General features: G+C 43.9%; 1 protein-coding gene across 3 annotated transcripts in view; it reads right to left on the bottom strand.

The window, feature by feature from the left end:
• ino80 (INO80 complex ATPase subunit) overlaps positions 1 to 14,926 on the bottom strand; it is a 199,588-nt gene that overhangs the window by 64,204 nt on the left and 120,458 nt on the right. For all 3 annotated transcript variants that reach the window (XM_078562944.1, XM_078562945.1, XM_078562947.1), the window contains exon 27: positions 4,144 to 4,271. In XM_078562944.1, coding sequence (XP_078419070.1) covers positions 4,144 to 4,271 — 128 coding nt within the window. The remainder of the gene's footprint in view (positions 1 to 4,143; positions 4,272 to 14,926) is intronic.

Consider the following 14,926-nt stretch of genomic DNA (forward strand, 5'->3'; position numbering starts at 1 on the left):
CGAATGGCAGGCAGTGACTAGTGGGGTACTGCAGGGAACAGTGCTGGACCCCAGCTATTCACAATATATATTAATGATTTAGAAGAGAACTAAATGTAATATCTCCAAATTTGCAGATGACACAAAGCTGGGTGGGAGAATGAGCTGTGAGGAAGATGCAGAGATGCTTCAGTGTGATTTGGACAAGCTGAGTGAGTGGGTAATGCATGGCAAATGCAGTATAATGTGGATAAATGTGAGGTTATCCACTTTGGTAGCAAAAACAGGAAGGCAGATTATTATCTGAATGGCTATAAATTGAGAGAGGGGAATGCGCAACAAGACCTTGGTATCCTTGTACACCAGTTGCTGAAGGTAAGCATGCAGGTACAGCAGGCGGTAAAGAAGGCAAATGGTATGTTGGCCTTCATAACCAGAGGATTCGAGTACAGGGGCAGGGATGTCTTGCTGCAATTGTACAGGGCCTTGGTGAGACCACACCTGGAATAGTGTGCGCAGTTTTGGTCTCCTTATCTGAGGAAGGATGTACTTGCTATAGAGGGAGTGCAGCGAAGGTTTACCCGACTGATTCCTGGGATGGCGGGACTGACATTTGAGGAGAGACTGAGTTGATTAGGATTATATTCGCTGGGGTTCAGGAGAATGAGGGGGGGATCTCATAGAAACCTATAATATCCTAACAGGACTAGACAGGGTAGATGCAGGAAGGATGTTCCCGATGGTTGGGGAGTCCAGAACCAGAGGTCACAGTCTGAGGATATGGGGTAGACCATTTAGGACTGAGATGAGGAGCAATTTCTTCACCCAGAGAGTGGTGAGCCTGTGGAATTCGTTACCACAGAAAGTAGTTGAGACCAAAACATTGTATGTTTTCAAGAAGGAGTTAGATATAGCTCTTGGGGCGAAAGGGATCAAAGGGTATGGGGAGAAAGTGGGAGCAGGCTATTGAGTTGGATGATTAGCCATGATCATAATGAATGGCCTACTCCTGCTCCTAGTTTCTATGTAACTTGCCTGCCTTTAGTTCCATTCATTCGTCAAATACTTTGTCCCTCGTGATAAGAGATTGTTACAAGATCTTTCCTTCCATTAGCTCCTTGCTTATTTGATATCTTTGGAATGTTTATATTATCCTCCAGCTTGAAGACGGATGCAAAATATTGGTTTAAATTATCTGCCATTTTCCTGTTCCCCGTTATCAAATCTCCAGTTGCATGCTCCAAAGGTGCCAAGCTCACTTTAGCCACTCTCTTTTTATATACCCATAGAAGCTCTTGCTGTTTGTTTTTACATTTCTTGCCAATTTACTTTCATAATCAATTTTTTCCCTCTTGATTAGCTTTATGGTCATCTGCTGCTGGTTCCTAAACAGTTCCCAATCCTCTGGCCTACCACTAGTTTTTGCCACTTTGTTTGCCGTAGTTTTTGACTGGATACTCTCCTTGACCGCCTTTGTTAAACATGGCTGGTTCATCCTTCTCATCGAGTCCTTCTTTTTGACCAGGATAAATTTTTGCTGAGTGTTATGAAATATCTGCTTAAATGTTTGCCCCTGCTCATTCATTGGCCTTCCCCTTAGACTATTTTCCCAGCCCGCTTTAGATTCTTTCTTCATACCTTTGTAATTGCCCTTATTTAGGTTGAGGACACTGGTTTGAGACCTGAGTTGCTCACCCTCAAACTGAATTTGAAATTCTACCATGTTGTGATTGTTACTCCCTAGAGGATCCTTAACTACGAGATCTCTTATTAATCCTACCTCATTACATATTACTAGGCCTAAAATAGCCTGTTCCCAGATGGGTTCTGCAACATATTGCTCTAAGAAACAATCCCTGATGTACTCAACAAACTTGTCTTCCATGTTACCCCTGCCAATCTGATTTTTCCAGTCAATATGTAGATTAAAATCACCCATGACAATTATAGTGCCCTTCTTACACGCCTTCATTATTTCCCGATTTATACTTTGTCCTACAGTGAGGAAACTCTTCGGGGGCCAATAGACAACTCCCCACCATGACTTCTGCATCTCGCTATTCCTTATTTCTACCCACACTGGTTCCACGTCACGATCTATGGCACCGAGATCACTACTCACCATTGCACTGATAACCTTCTTTTATTAACAAAGCTACCCCACCTCCTTTTCCTTTTTGCCTATTTTTCCAGAACATTGAATACCCTTGAATATTGAGTTCCCAGTCTTGGTCACCCTGCAGCCATGTCTAATAGCTATCAAGTCATTTCCATTTATTTCTATTTGTGCCATCAACTCATCTACCTTGTTACAAATGCTGCGCGCATTCAGATAAAGAGCCTTAAGCTTCGGCTTTTTACCATTATTACTCATTTTGGTTGTAATTTCTGCTGCTCTCTTCTGCTTATATTTTCTGCCCCTTCCTGTCACACTTTGATTATTGTTCACCTCTTCACAACCCTGCACCTCTGCTCTCTCGTTTCTTTTTGATTTTTTAAAACTTCCCTTGAATTGAACCCTCCCCTCACTAATTAGTTTAAAGCCCTATCTACAACCCTAGTTATACGATTCGCCAGGACACTGGTCCCAGCATGGTTCAAATGAAGCCCGTCCCAACGGAACAGCTCTCTCCTTCCCCAGTACTACTGCCAGTGTCCCATGAATCGGAACCCATTTCTCCCACACCAATCTTTGAGCCACGCACTTAACTCTCTAATTTTATTTACCCTATGCCAATTTGCATGAGGCTCAGGTAGTAACCCGGAGATTATTACCTTTGTGGTTCTGCTTTTTAATTTAGCTCCGAGCTGTTCGTAGTCCCTCAGCAGAACCTCTTTTCTAGTTCTACCTATGTCGCTGGTACCTGTGGATCATGACAAGTAGATCATGACAACTGGATCCTTCCCCTCCCATTCCAAGTTCCTCTCCAGCCCAGAAGAGACGTCCTTAACCTTGGCACCAAGTAAGCAACACAGCCTTCGAGACTGTCTTTGCTGCAGAGAACAGTATCTATTCCCTAACTATGAAATCCCCTATTACATTTCTCTTTTCTCCCCCAACTTGAATGGCGCTCTGTACCATGGTGCTGTGGTCAGTTCGCTCATCCTCCCTGCAGTCTCGCCCTCGTCCACACCGGAAGAAAGAACCTCGTACCTACTGGACAAGGGCAGCGGCTGAGGCTCCTCCAAAGCTAAATTCTGGATCCTCATACCTGCCTCACTCACAGTCACACCCTCCTGTCCCTGACCATGGACCAAATTTGATGTAATTAATCTCAGGAGTGTGACTGCCTCCTGAAACAGAGTGTCCAGGTAATTCTACCCCCTCTCTGAAGTGTCAGTGTCCACAGCTCGGACTCCAGCTCATCAACTCTGAGCCGAAGTTCCTTGAGCAGCCAACACTTGCTGCAGATGTGGGCACCGTGGATCGCACTGGCATCTACCAGCTCCCACATGCTACAGCTGCAACATATCACCTGCCCAGCCATCTTTATTCTATTTAATTAATTAATTTGGATGTTAAATATTTTAACAGTGAATTTCTTAACTGTACTCTTCAGCTGCAATAATGTCTCCTGATTTAAACCACTTGGCCAATCAAAAGAAACACAGAAGAGATACCCACCAGTCACCTACCTGTTTTCCTGTGACATTACACTTCGGCCCCGACGGATAGAAACAGCTCTCTGCTGCCAGTTTTTATCTCCGGCAGCCGCAGCGCTTCTCACGCAGGTCCGCTCTCCGTGTGTTCCCGGCTCTCCTCTTGCCGTTTTAAACTGTAAAATTCCCGGCTCTTCTCTCACTGTTTTAAACTGTGAAACTCCTGGCTCTCCTCTTGCTGTTTTAAACTATAAAAATCCCAGCTCTCAACTCGCTGTTTTAAACTGTGGAATTTGGAAAAAGAGCCACTCAAATTGAAAAAGGAATTGTCACCTAAAAACAAGCTGTAACAATTCAAAAGTCAGTACTATTTGAAAATCATGAGGCTCACAGTGAATGCTGTAGCCAGAGAAATTATAACAAATGTACAACAACAGTTAGTTTTAAAGGTACAGTCAACCAAACTAAAACCCAGGCATCATTTCTGTCATAGTTCTGGTGAGTATTTCTTTTTGCACTTTGAACAGTAACTTTTTATTCATTAAGAATCAGATCACTCCTTACCTCCAGCAGATCGATCATGCGTGTCATCTGGGAGTAAATGAGCACACGATGACCCTGGGTTTTTAGGCGTGTCAGGAGGATGTCAAGTGTGTGCAGCTTGCCGCTGTCTGTAATCAGGCTTTCTTTGTCTGAAATAAACACAATGAAACATTGAATTATTTTCCAAACCTGAAGGGAAGAAAGTGCTCAGGCTTTAAATTCCCTTCTCCCCCCCCGCCACCCTCCTGCCTAATTTCTCTCCTCAATGCACTGACCCTTGCTGGGATATGGTTCCATGGACATTAACTATCTATTGTGTGAACTTAGGCAGTAAATGTTGGCAGGGTACTTACCAAAGGCTTCACCATTCAATCCTGATCCTACTCTCACTCTTGTCACCCTCCTCTACCCCCATAACACTTTCCAACACAAAAAGACAGCGGAACTCAGCCCAGGCCCCTCGACAGGCATGGGCCCCTGGCATCACCTGAGCCCGAAGGAGGCTGCACAAAGTTTCCATTTTTATTTCAAGTATTATTAATTTCACTTTTAAACTGCACAGCCCTAGCTAATTTTCTCCTCTCCAGGCAATGACACTGAGACCAATTATAGCTCAGTGTTTCATGTAAAGCCCAGTGAAATAAAGTCCTGCATTGCCTTACTAAAAACAGCAGCAGGAGCTGAGCCCATCATGTGTTTTTTTTTAAAAAAAGGGATGGGATTAAATATTTGAAAGAGAAAATTTTAAAAGAACAGACAAATGGGACTAGGGGATAACTCTTTCAGAAAGGGTACAAATACAGATCATCTCCTGAAACAGATTATCTCAGAATCAGTTTTAGAGCACAATGATGTGGGCATCATAGAACCCAGGTTATAGTGAACTCTGAACAACTTACATTTATGTAGTGCCATTAACGTAATGATATGTTGCAAGATGCTTCCTAGGAATATTATGAAACAAAGACAGACACCAAGGTACATAAAAAGATATTAGGTCAGATGACCAAAAGCTTAGTGAAAGATGTAAGTTTTAAGGAGTGTCCTTAAGGAGAAAGTGAGTTAGATAGGCAGAGAAATGTAACAAGGGTATTCAGAGCTTGGGGCCTAGGCAACTGAAGGCATGTCCAATGATGCAGCAATTATAATTGGGTAGGCACAAGAGGGGTGCAGATATCTGAAGGGCTGTGGGGCTGGAGAAAATGACTGAGGAAGAGAGGGACAAGACTATTGGGGGATTTGAAAACGAAGATGAGAATTTTAAAATCAAGACATTGCTTGACTGGGCACCAATGTAGGTCAGCGAGCACAGAGGTGATGGGAGAATGGGACTTGATGCCAGTTAAGACATGGGCAAGAGTTTTGGATAACCACAAGTTATGGAGGGTAGAATGTTGCAGACCAGTCAGGAGTGCACCGGAACAGTGGAGTCTAGAGGGTTTCAGCAGCAGGTGAGGGTTTCAGCAGCAGGTGAGCGTTTCAGCAGCAGGTGAGCGTTTCAGCAGCAGGTGAGCGTTTCAGCAGCAGGTGAGCGTTTCAGCAGCAGGTGAGCGTTTCAGCAGCAGGTGAGCGTTTCAGCAGCAGGTGAGGGTTTCAGCAGCAGGTGAGGGTTTCAGCAGCAGGTGAGGGTTTCAGCAGCAGGTGAGGGTTTCAGCAGCAGGTGAGGGTTTCAGCAGCAGGTGAGGGTTTCAGCAGCAGGTGAGGGTTTCAGCAGCAGGTGAGGGTTTCAGCAGCAGGTGAGGGTTTCAGCAGCAGGTGAGGGTTTCAGCAGCAGGTGAGGGTTTCAGCAGCAGGTGAGGGTTTCAGCAGCAGGTGAGGGTTTCAGCAGCAGGTGAGGGTTTCAGCAGCAGGTGAGGGTTTCAGCAGCAGGTGAGGGTTTCAGCAGCAGGTGAGGGTTTCAGCAGCAGGTGAGGGTTTCAGCAGCAGGTGAGCGTTTCAGCAGCAGGTGAGCGTTTCAGCAGCAGGTGAGCGTTTCAGCAGCAGGTGAGCTGAGGCAGGGGTGAAGTCAGGCAATGTTACAGAGGTGGAAATAGGTGGTTTCAATGATGGCACAAATTGGAGGTTGGAAGCTCAACCCAGGTTCAAATGTGACTCCAAGGCTGCAAACACTAGCTTAATCTCAGACTGTTGCCAGGGAGGGGGCTGGAGTTAGTAGCTCAGGAACAGTGTTTGGAGTGGGGATCAAAAACTATGGCTTCAATCTTCCTAATATTTAATTGGAGGAAACTTTTCAGTACTGATGACAGATAAGCAATCTGATAATTTGGCAACAGTGGAGAAGTGATGGTGAGGTAGAGCTGGGTGTCGTCAGGGTACACGTGAAAACGAACATCGGATGATGTCACCGAGGAGCAGCATATTGATGGGAAATAGGAGAGGGCCAAGAATAGAGCCTTGAGGTACACCAGTGGTTATGTGCAGGAGCAGAAAGACAAGCATGAAGGTGAGCATGGAGCCAGGTTGGAGCCGCACAACCTAGGACTGTGGAGAAAAGATGGCTAGATATGGGGTGACAGTTGGAAAGAATGGAGGGTTGAAGATGAAAAGCTTGGACGGCAATGTTTTTTTCTGACAGTGAATTGATGACAACAGGTGTAATGCAGGTGACTGGGAGCTCGAGTTTTGCATTTGCAGCTCCATGTATGCACTACAATAAAGTTAATTATAACCTCCAGGAACATTCGTTTCCCCTCCTCATCTGCACTAATTTTCACAAGGACCCAGTTTGAAGTGGAAGTATTCGTTCTTTCCCCTGCTGCAGGAAATTACCAGATAATCTTATAGCCAACATCTGCCACATGTACACGAATCTGAGTGCCAACTGACTATAATCAGCCAGTAACTTCCTGCACACTCAATTGGCAAGGAGAAAGCAGAGCACAAGCAGTAAACAGACTTTTGGTTAAAGTAAGGGAGCACAACCCATCTGGAAAATAATCCTAATGCAGCATATGGTACATTCATTATACAATTACAAAAGATATCAACATTCATGACTATCACTATAAATGTAAATTGCTTTGAAGAACTTCTGAGACATGTGTTAAGACACCATGAGATTTTCTTTAGACCACACCTGGAGGTGTATTTTTCAGAGGGAGCCTGGATTACTGGTAAATACCAGCACTCATCAACAGCCATGTGATGATTTATGGCAGCAAAAAATGCTGCTTTTATAAGCTCTGAAAAATACACGCAAGGGACTTTAGAAATGGAAGGAATGCTGCATCCTGGAGAGAAGAAACCTCCTGTACACCAGGGTAAGCTATAGACAGCAACAATACTCTTGTTTCTTGTACTAACAATTTGCCCCCACTGTATGGAGAATGGTTTTGATACCAGTCTCGAAATTTCTCTCAATGTAATGGGGTATAGCAGTAGTGGGGCAGGATGGCTCATATTTTTGGCAGCTGGGATGTGGCCAGCAGGAGTGCAGTGTAGGTGGGGTTCATTTCATACTGTCAGGCTATTTCCCCAGGGACAGATAAGGACTGGAAACATGAATTAATGTATTATCACAAATCTCTGAATGTTTACACTGAGGGAAAATTAGCTATAGAAAGTGGCTGGGAAAGGAAAAATGCAGTTTGATTTAATGCTGCTGACCTCAGTGGGAGGGTGTTGGACGGTGTGAGAATAAAAAAGAATGCAGCCACTTGACTTTCAAATTCTGAGCTCTAATTTTCTTGCTCATTAGATCAGGTGTGAGAAATTGGTAAGATTACACAAGTTGCATTGATTTAACAAGTATCAGAGCAGGGGAATTCAAAGCAGTTTACTTCATCACAAGAGTGGAATGATTCCCACACTCTTGACTGTGACTGCACCCCATCACTAAGCTCTCATGAAAAACTATTTTGGAAGGGGCCTCATTGCAAAAATAACCTTTATTTCAAGGAGTTACAGACGAGCGATGTTGGACTTTATAATTTGGCCAGCTCCACTCTTAAAAAAAAAAATCCCCTTGGAATGACAGTCAAATCTGTCACTCTTCATACCTACTCAAGGCAGAACTTGCATTTATATAGCAATATTCACATCCTGAGATTGTCTCAATGCACTCACAGCAAATGGAGTACCTCTGAAGTGTAGCCGCTGCTAATATGGAGACAAACACAGCTGCCAATTTGCACACAGCAAGGTCCCACAAACAGCAAATGAGATAAATAACATGGTAATTTGTTTTTGAAGATGTTAATTGAGAGAAGAATCTCCACACTGGGTGAACTCTCCTGATACAATTAAAAGAGCAGGGGATATTTTACATCCATCCAAGCAAGCAGACAGGGCCCCTGAAAGGTAACTTTCTCAACAATGCAGTGCTCCCTTGTACTGAATTAAAACGTCAACCTAGATTGTGCGCTCAAAATGTGAATGCAATGCACAGGTCAATCAGCAATTCTAAGAAGAGACTAGCTATGTTTTTAGGGGGAGTTCTGAAAGACTTGAACAGAGTGTTTGTCACCTGTTTCTCTTCCACATGCTGATGACCCCACAGTGTATTTCAGGAACTTTGGGCTTGGATTCTACATTGGTAATTTCCATTTGCTGCCCCAAAGAATGATTTTCTAATGCAGCATGCCCCAAACTAAGGTCCATCGACAGCCAACAAGTCCTAGAGACTAACCCATGAACCCCAAAAGAAGTCTGCTTCCATTTGTTTTAATAGCTCTGACTCACTAGCTTTTCCTGTTTGAACTTTGTGGGACTGGAGGTTTGGAAAGGGCCATTCGTAACCCTGTTGTCTTATTGGCGGCTAAATCCTAAATCAGAACAGGGGATCAGTGTCCGCAACTGGAGATATCTTCAAGTTAACCAGTTAACCTCTATCACATACTCTTGCTTTACCTCCCTGTCCCTTGGGGCAACTTGTACCTACCTCTGCCAACTCACATCACACACCATGGAACTTCATTATACTCTGCTTCATAAATAGGCTGGGTTCCTTAGTTACATTATCACTTATCCTTCAGAGCTAACTAGTTTCTGCTATGCAACACTGAACTGACAGTATACCTCTAGGCCCCGGTCTCAGCTAATTGCTAAACTGATTGCATAACTTCAGGCTCACAGGAAGGTAGGAAGGGCAAGCAACTACGTGAGTGCTACATTGTCAGAGGCGCAGTCCAACTGACAAAAAAAATCAAACAAGGTCCTAATGCCAATTCAAGTGGATGTTGAAAATCCTACAATACTATCTGAAGAGAAAAAGGGGCCAGCATTCTCTCTCCAAACGCTACCACCAAAAGACAAATGGTTGGTCATGCTTTGTGCAAAATGGTTTACGCGTTTGCCTACACAACAGCTGCTGCTGCGCTTCCAAAATAATAGTTGCGCTTTGAGGTTTCTAAGAAGCATGTTATATTAATACAAGTCTCTATTTGTTGTTTGTGTGATGGGACAACCCTCCCGGATCTGTAAAAGTACAACCCTGTTTAAAAGAAGGCTGATCGATGTGTAATTATCTGTGTCATTGCTGCAGTTTAAACTCTCAGCGGGATCTTTGTGAGGAAAGCGGGAGGATTTGAATTGTAAAAATATCCAACAAAACTCGTCAGAGAAACGTCAGTAATGTTTGTGAACCTAGCCAGTCTATTCTTCCTGTTTGCAATTTATATTTAGATGGGAGCTGGGAAGGGAAATAGGAGATGGTTTGGCCCAGATGTGGACTGCTCTATAACTCATTTCCACAACAGGAGGAAACTCAGAGGCAAGTTTCCTGGTTGGTTTGCTGGCAGGGAACTTGAGTGAAGCATTTTAATAGAAGCAGGGCTGACTTTCTACTTTGAAGTGGCTGGGGCTTGGTGGGGGGGGGGGGGGGGGGGTAGGTAGTAGTGACTGGAGAACAGCAGTAAAGGAGTTATAAAGCAAGCTGGCAGTGTAAAGGGACGACTTTGATACTTGAAGCTGAGGGAAATTCCATGTCAAATATAACAATTAATACATACAATTTTTTTTTTCTAAAAACCTCAAACTATAACAATGACCGGCCTCCCAGTAATGGTTCATGTGTCTCATAGTAAGCCTCAGTCTCCAAATTGACCTGAGAGCTCAACACGACAGTTGGGTGCTCTGCATATGAAATATCACTGAAGAAATAATCTTTACACAGTTAGATTTGCCCTGAGGAAGTGAAGGAGCTATCAGTGCAATACCACACTCATCTTCCCAAATATTCCAAGATTTATAATCCGAGAGAGAGATCATATTTGATATTATTGACATTAGTCCTATTTAAGGCCAAGAGAACTGACACCAACTTTAACTGATGAACTCTAACCCAGTTGTGACCTAGGCAGTTCCATGGAATCTCCTTTATTTGAATTTTTCATTAAGAAAAAATTTCCACAGCCTGACAAATAATTCCCATCACACTATGTATGTAGACCCTGAAGGTTCTTCCTTTGCTGAGCATAGTTCCATAGGTACCTGACTACCGTCTGTCAAGTCCCAGTTGGCAGCATTCGCGCGTCGAGTGACAAGTTCAAATCCAACCCCAGAGGCTTGAACACGTAATCCAGGCTGTCACTGCAGTGCAGTACCAGGGGAGTGTTGCAGTTGAAGGTGCCATCTTTTGGATGAGATGTTAAACAGAGGTCCCATTTGTCCTCTCAAATTGATATAAAAGATTCCTTGACATTATTCCAAAACAAGCAGGGAGTTTCTCCCTGGTGTCATCATCGATATCTATGCTTCAACTAACATCAATAAAACAGGTTATTTGGTGATTATCATGTTGCAGTTTGTGGGACCTTGTTGTGTGCAAATTAGCTGCCATGTTTCCGACATTACAACAGTGACAACATTTCAAAAATGTTTCACTGATTGTAAATTGAGTTGGGACATCCAGAGATCATGAAAGATGTTATATAAATGAAAGTTTTTCTTTCCCTGGTACTCAGCCAGGTGGCCATTCTTCATGTGAGTGAGAAAGCAGGCTGTTTGACAATGGAGGGCATCACAGCCTAGCTGAACCTGCCTTCACTCACAATGCATGTGTACTTTTCAGCAGGGGTAAATGCTGAAACAAAAATAGGGATCCTGGGGCATTATTTCCATTGCCTGGTCCTTATAAAGCAAGGCCAAGTCATAAAGTGGCCACACTTCCCACCCACCAACCCGAGATCAACTAATAAGCCAGAGGCCTGGGACCAACTTGTGCCTCTCTCAGCCTGTGGAGAAAGTACCACACCACCTGGTGCAGCTACCCAAGGAGCCATCGTGAAGCTGGAGAGGGCAGAGTGAGGCCATGCAGCTTTGCGGAAAATAACTCTCAAGCGTCACTGCAACATGTTAACAAGTAAGTTTCAAGCTCCATTAGTTAGGTTTGTCAGAGCACCTTCTACGCCCAGAAACACAATATCGAGCAGAGGTGCATTCAGGCATAGCTTTTCAGTCTGAATGCAGCCCAACACACAGGGCCTGCTCTCCCCACTCTCAAATATGCAAGTCTGGACAGTGAATGGTAATGTTTAAATTTTTAAATCAAAACATCGATAAAAGGTAAACAACAGAGTAGCAATATAACCAACTAAAAGGATTAACCCTTTGAGAACTGTCACCTTCCTGCAACAGATAAAGCACAAAGTGACATGTTTCAGTTGAATTTAGGAACACAGGCCATTTTCAACACATGAGCCTCAGCCAAAATGAACAACTCAACATCACACTGATCTGTGCCCTTACTCAGAAACTCCCTGATCTGTACAGCTCAGTGTCACACCGCTCCATGTCCTTGGGAACATAGGAGGAGTAGGACATTAGCCCCACAGGTTTAAGTCTGTTCTGCCATTCACGACTGATCTTTGGCCTACCTCCATATGCCCACCTTTGCCCCAGATTCCTTAATACTTTTGGCTAATAAAAATCTATCAATCTCAGATGTAAAATGTACACTTGATCCAGCATCAATTGCTATTTGCAGTAGAGAATTCCTGACTTCGACCACTCTGTGTGTAAAAGTGTTTCCTAATTTCACTCTTGAAAGGTCTGGCTCTAATTTTTAGACTGTGCCCCCAAGTTAGAGCCTCCCTGACTAACAGAAGGAGTTTCTCTTTATTTAGCCCATCAACATCCCTTAATCTCTTAAAGGATTTTAGATCAAGTCACCCCTTAATTTACTAAATTCCAGATCTAAATACAACCCTAATGGAATGTAATCTCTCCTTGTAATTTAACCCTGAAGAGTCCTTATCCACTGAGACCCTCTGATCATTGGAGCTAGCTCGGTATCACACCAAGCCACACCTTTACTCACTGAGTCCTTGGTGTTGAACTTTGTCTCTAAAGTTTAATTACCATATATTTATGCATACTGATACATGAGTCCGTGAGTCTCCCTGGTTTCTGTCCAGCCTCAGTTCACAGGATAAAAACAAAATTTCTGAGATGGCAGATTGTGAATAGAGTTTGGGGGTGGTGGGGGTTTCAGTAAGATCCAACTCCATTAATTCAGCTAAATAGTCAAAATCATTCATAGACCACTGTACAGTTGGGAAACAGAAAAATGTCACATTGGTGTAGGAGGGGAGGAATGCCCAACCTTTTATTCTGTGCCCTGAGCAGGGGCATATGGTGGACACTCAAACAGCGCAAAAGGTGACTTCACTGTGCACCGAACCTGCGCTGTATCTGTCCAGGGAGTGTTTGAGGGCCAGTGTGAAGGGAGCTTTACACTGTATCTAACCCACACGGTGCCTGCCTGGAGTGTGTTTGATGTCTGAAATGAACCATGTTCCATACACCTGTGATGATCTTTTGAACATAGACCAGCCAACACAATAGGCTGCAAAGTCCTGGATTATGCAGTCACGTAAGCGTGTGTCGGCTCGTGCTGTTGTGGTGTCACCAGTAATCTCAGGTGGGTCATAGTTAGTTGTTGCCAAGCGTATGGAGACCAGTGTGGGAAGCTAGTGAACTCAGCTGCGACTCTGACCGCGGGGCCGATGCTGCACCATGAGGGGAAACTGTGCCGGAAGTATTTACTGCAGACTGCTGGTCCTCAGAGAGGACAGTAGCAGTGCAATGCACCACGTAAACAGATCACTTTCTGCCTTTTAACCCTGTCTCTGTGAGACAGATTGCAATCACTCAGTCACTTCCCATTCATAATGATGGAAATCGCTGACACCTTTAAGAGTGAAGAGGTCAAAGGCAGTTACAGCTGCTGTTATACTCAGCACCACGCTGTGACATTGAAGACTAATAAACCAGGCCCCCAATCTCCCTTGGCTGGGTTCAATATCACCAGGGAGTTTGCTCCAAGTTGTATTTATAACACAATCAGTTACTCCAATCTAAAACGTCTGAAATAAAACAAGCTAGTGCCAGTTTTACTATTAAGTATCGAGAGTTGTCATCAATATCAAGGCAGTGCAGGAAAATCAACAGTGCAACACACTCCAGTTCTGCTCCTTAAACTGTTCTACCATAGTTGCAGAGCTATACCCACAAATAATGTACCCACTTTATAATGACAGACCAGTACTTAGCCTGGTATTAAAGTGAGAGCTGTACCCACCAATACGGCACTCTGATGCTGCAGTGACAGACCTTCATCCACTCATTACTATACTCTGGTGTTATACAGTGACATACCTGTATCCATCTTTACAATATTTTAGTTTGAGGGACGACAGAGTGTAGGATTATGCTGCTGTGCATTTCAGGTGCACTCTGTTCAATAAATTCACACACAGTGACACTTCAGCGAAATGTAATGCATCGAAGATGTGTCAGCTACCAGCTTTACAATTAAAATAGAAGATCTTGCAAAGTTATTTTAATGTCTGTGGTTTCACAGGGAGTGTGTGAGACAGCAGCCACTAGGCTTAGTGATTAGATACCTTTGTGATGGACTAAAGGCTGGAAACGTACAGCCAGAAGAGTCTATCTCGCTAAGTCTGTGAAAAGACATTGCCCTAGTCTGAGGCCTGAATGTTCTGGGGTACAGATCGGACATGCTGCTCCCTGCAGCTCCACAGCTTGCCATGACATCTTTTTGCTGTGTTAGTATTCTACCACCACCCAATGGTAGTGATCAAGAACTGCAATTCCCTATACTGCCCGTAGCATCCATCAGACTTTGTCTAGATAACAATATCGTCTCCCAAATCAATCATCAAAATGGTACTTTTTAAATAATGGTCTTGCTCATGTAGGATCTCAGCTCTACAGATAGAAAAAGAAAACAGACTCCAAATGGAAGGGCAAGTACAGTTGGAAGAGAAAGGGTGATCAAAAAGGAGATCAAAGTAGGCACTTTGAAAGAGGGCAAAGCTCTGTGGACTGAGGGGTGAGGTGGATGGGGGATAAGGAAGCAGGAAGGGAGCTCAATAGAGATATCAGGAGAAGGAGTAAGAGTTGAGGGATAGTTTTCCAAAGCCCATCCCAACCCTGAAGGTGAAAAGGAGTTGTTTTAGAAAGCTGAGGTGGAGGTTATGTATAAGAAGGTAGATGGGAAAGGGGTGTCAGAGTTAGAGAGATTTGGGAGGTTAAGGGATCATTATATAGAGGTCATGAGTTGGCCTCATTCTGCAGCAGGAGAGCCAATGTGCATCACGAGGATGAGAGAAACGAGGAGCTTAAACAAACGTATGGAGGGAGGGGAGGACAAATTACGATGGAGATTGAAAACATCAAGAACAGCATCTCCGCTCAGCATTTTGTCAAAAATATATTGTTTAATTCAAGTGCAAGCTCAAACAGTACAACAGTCCTGTGCTTGGGCTTCCACATTCCTCTTTCTGCCCCCCCCTTTGCTGAAGGCATTGGACTCACTTATTGAGCACAAGGATCATCTGTA

Source organism: Cetorhinus maximus, chromosome 18 (assembly GCF_964194155.1).
Source record: "Cetorhinus maximus chromosome 18, sCetMax3.hap1.1, whole genome shotgun sequence".
Lineage (NCBI taxonomy): Eukaryota > Metazoa > Chordata > Chondrichthyes > Lamniformes > Cetorhinidae > Cetorhinus > Cetorhinus maximus.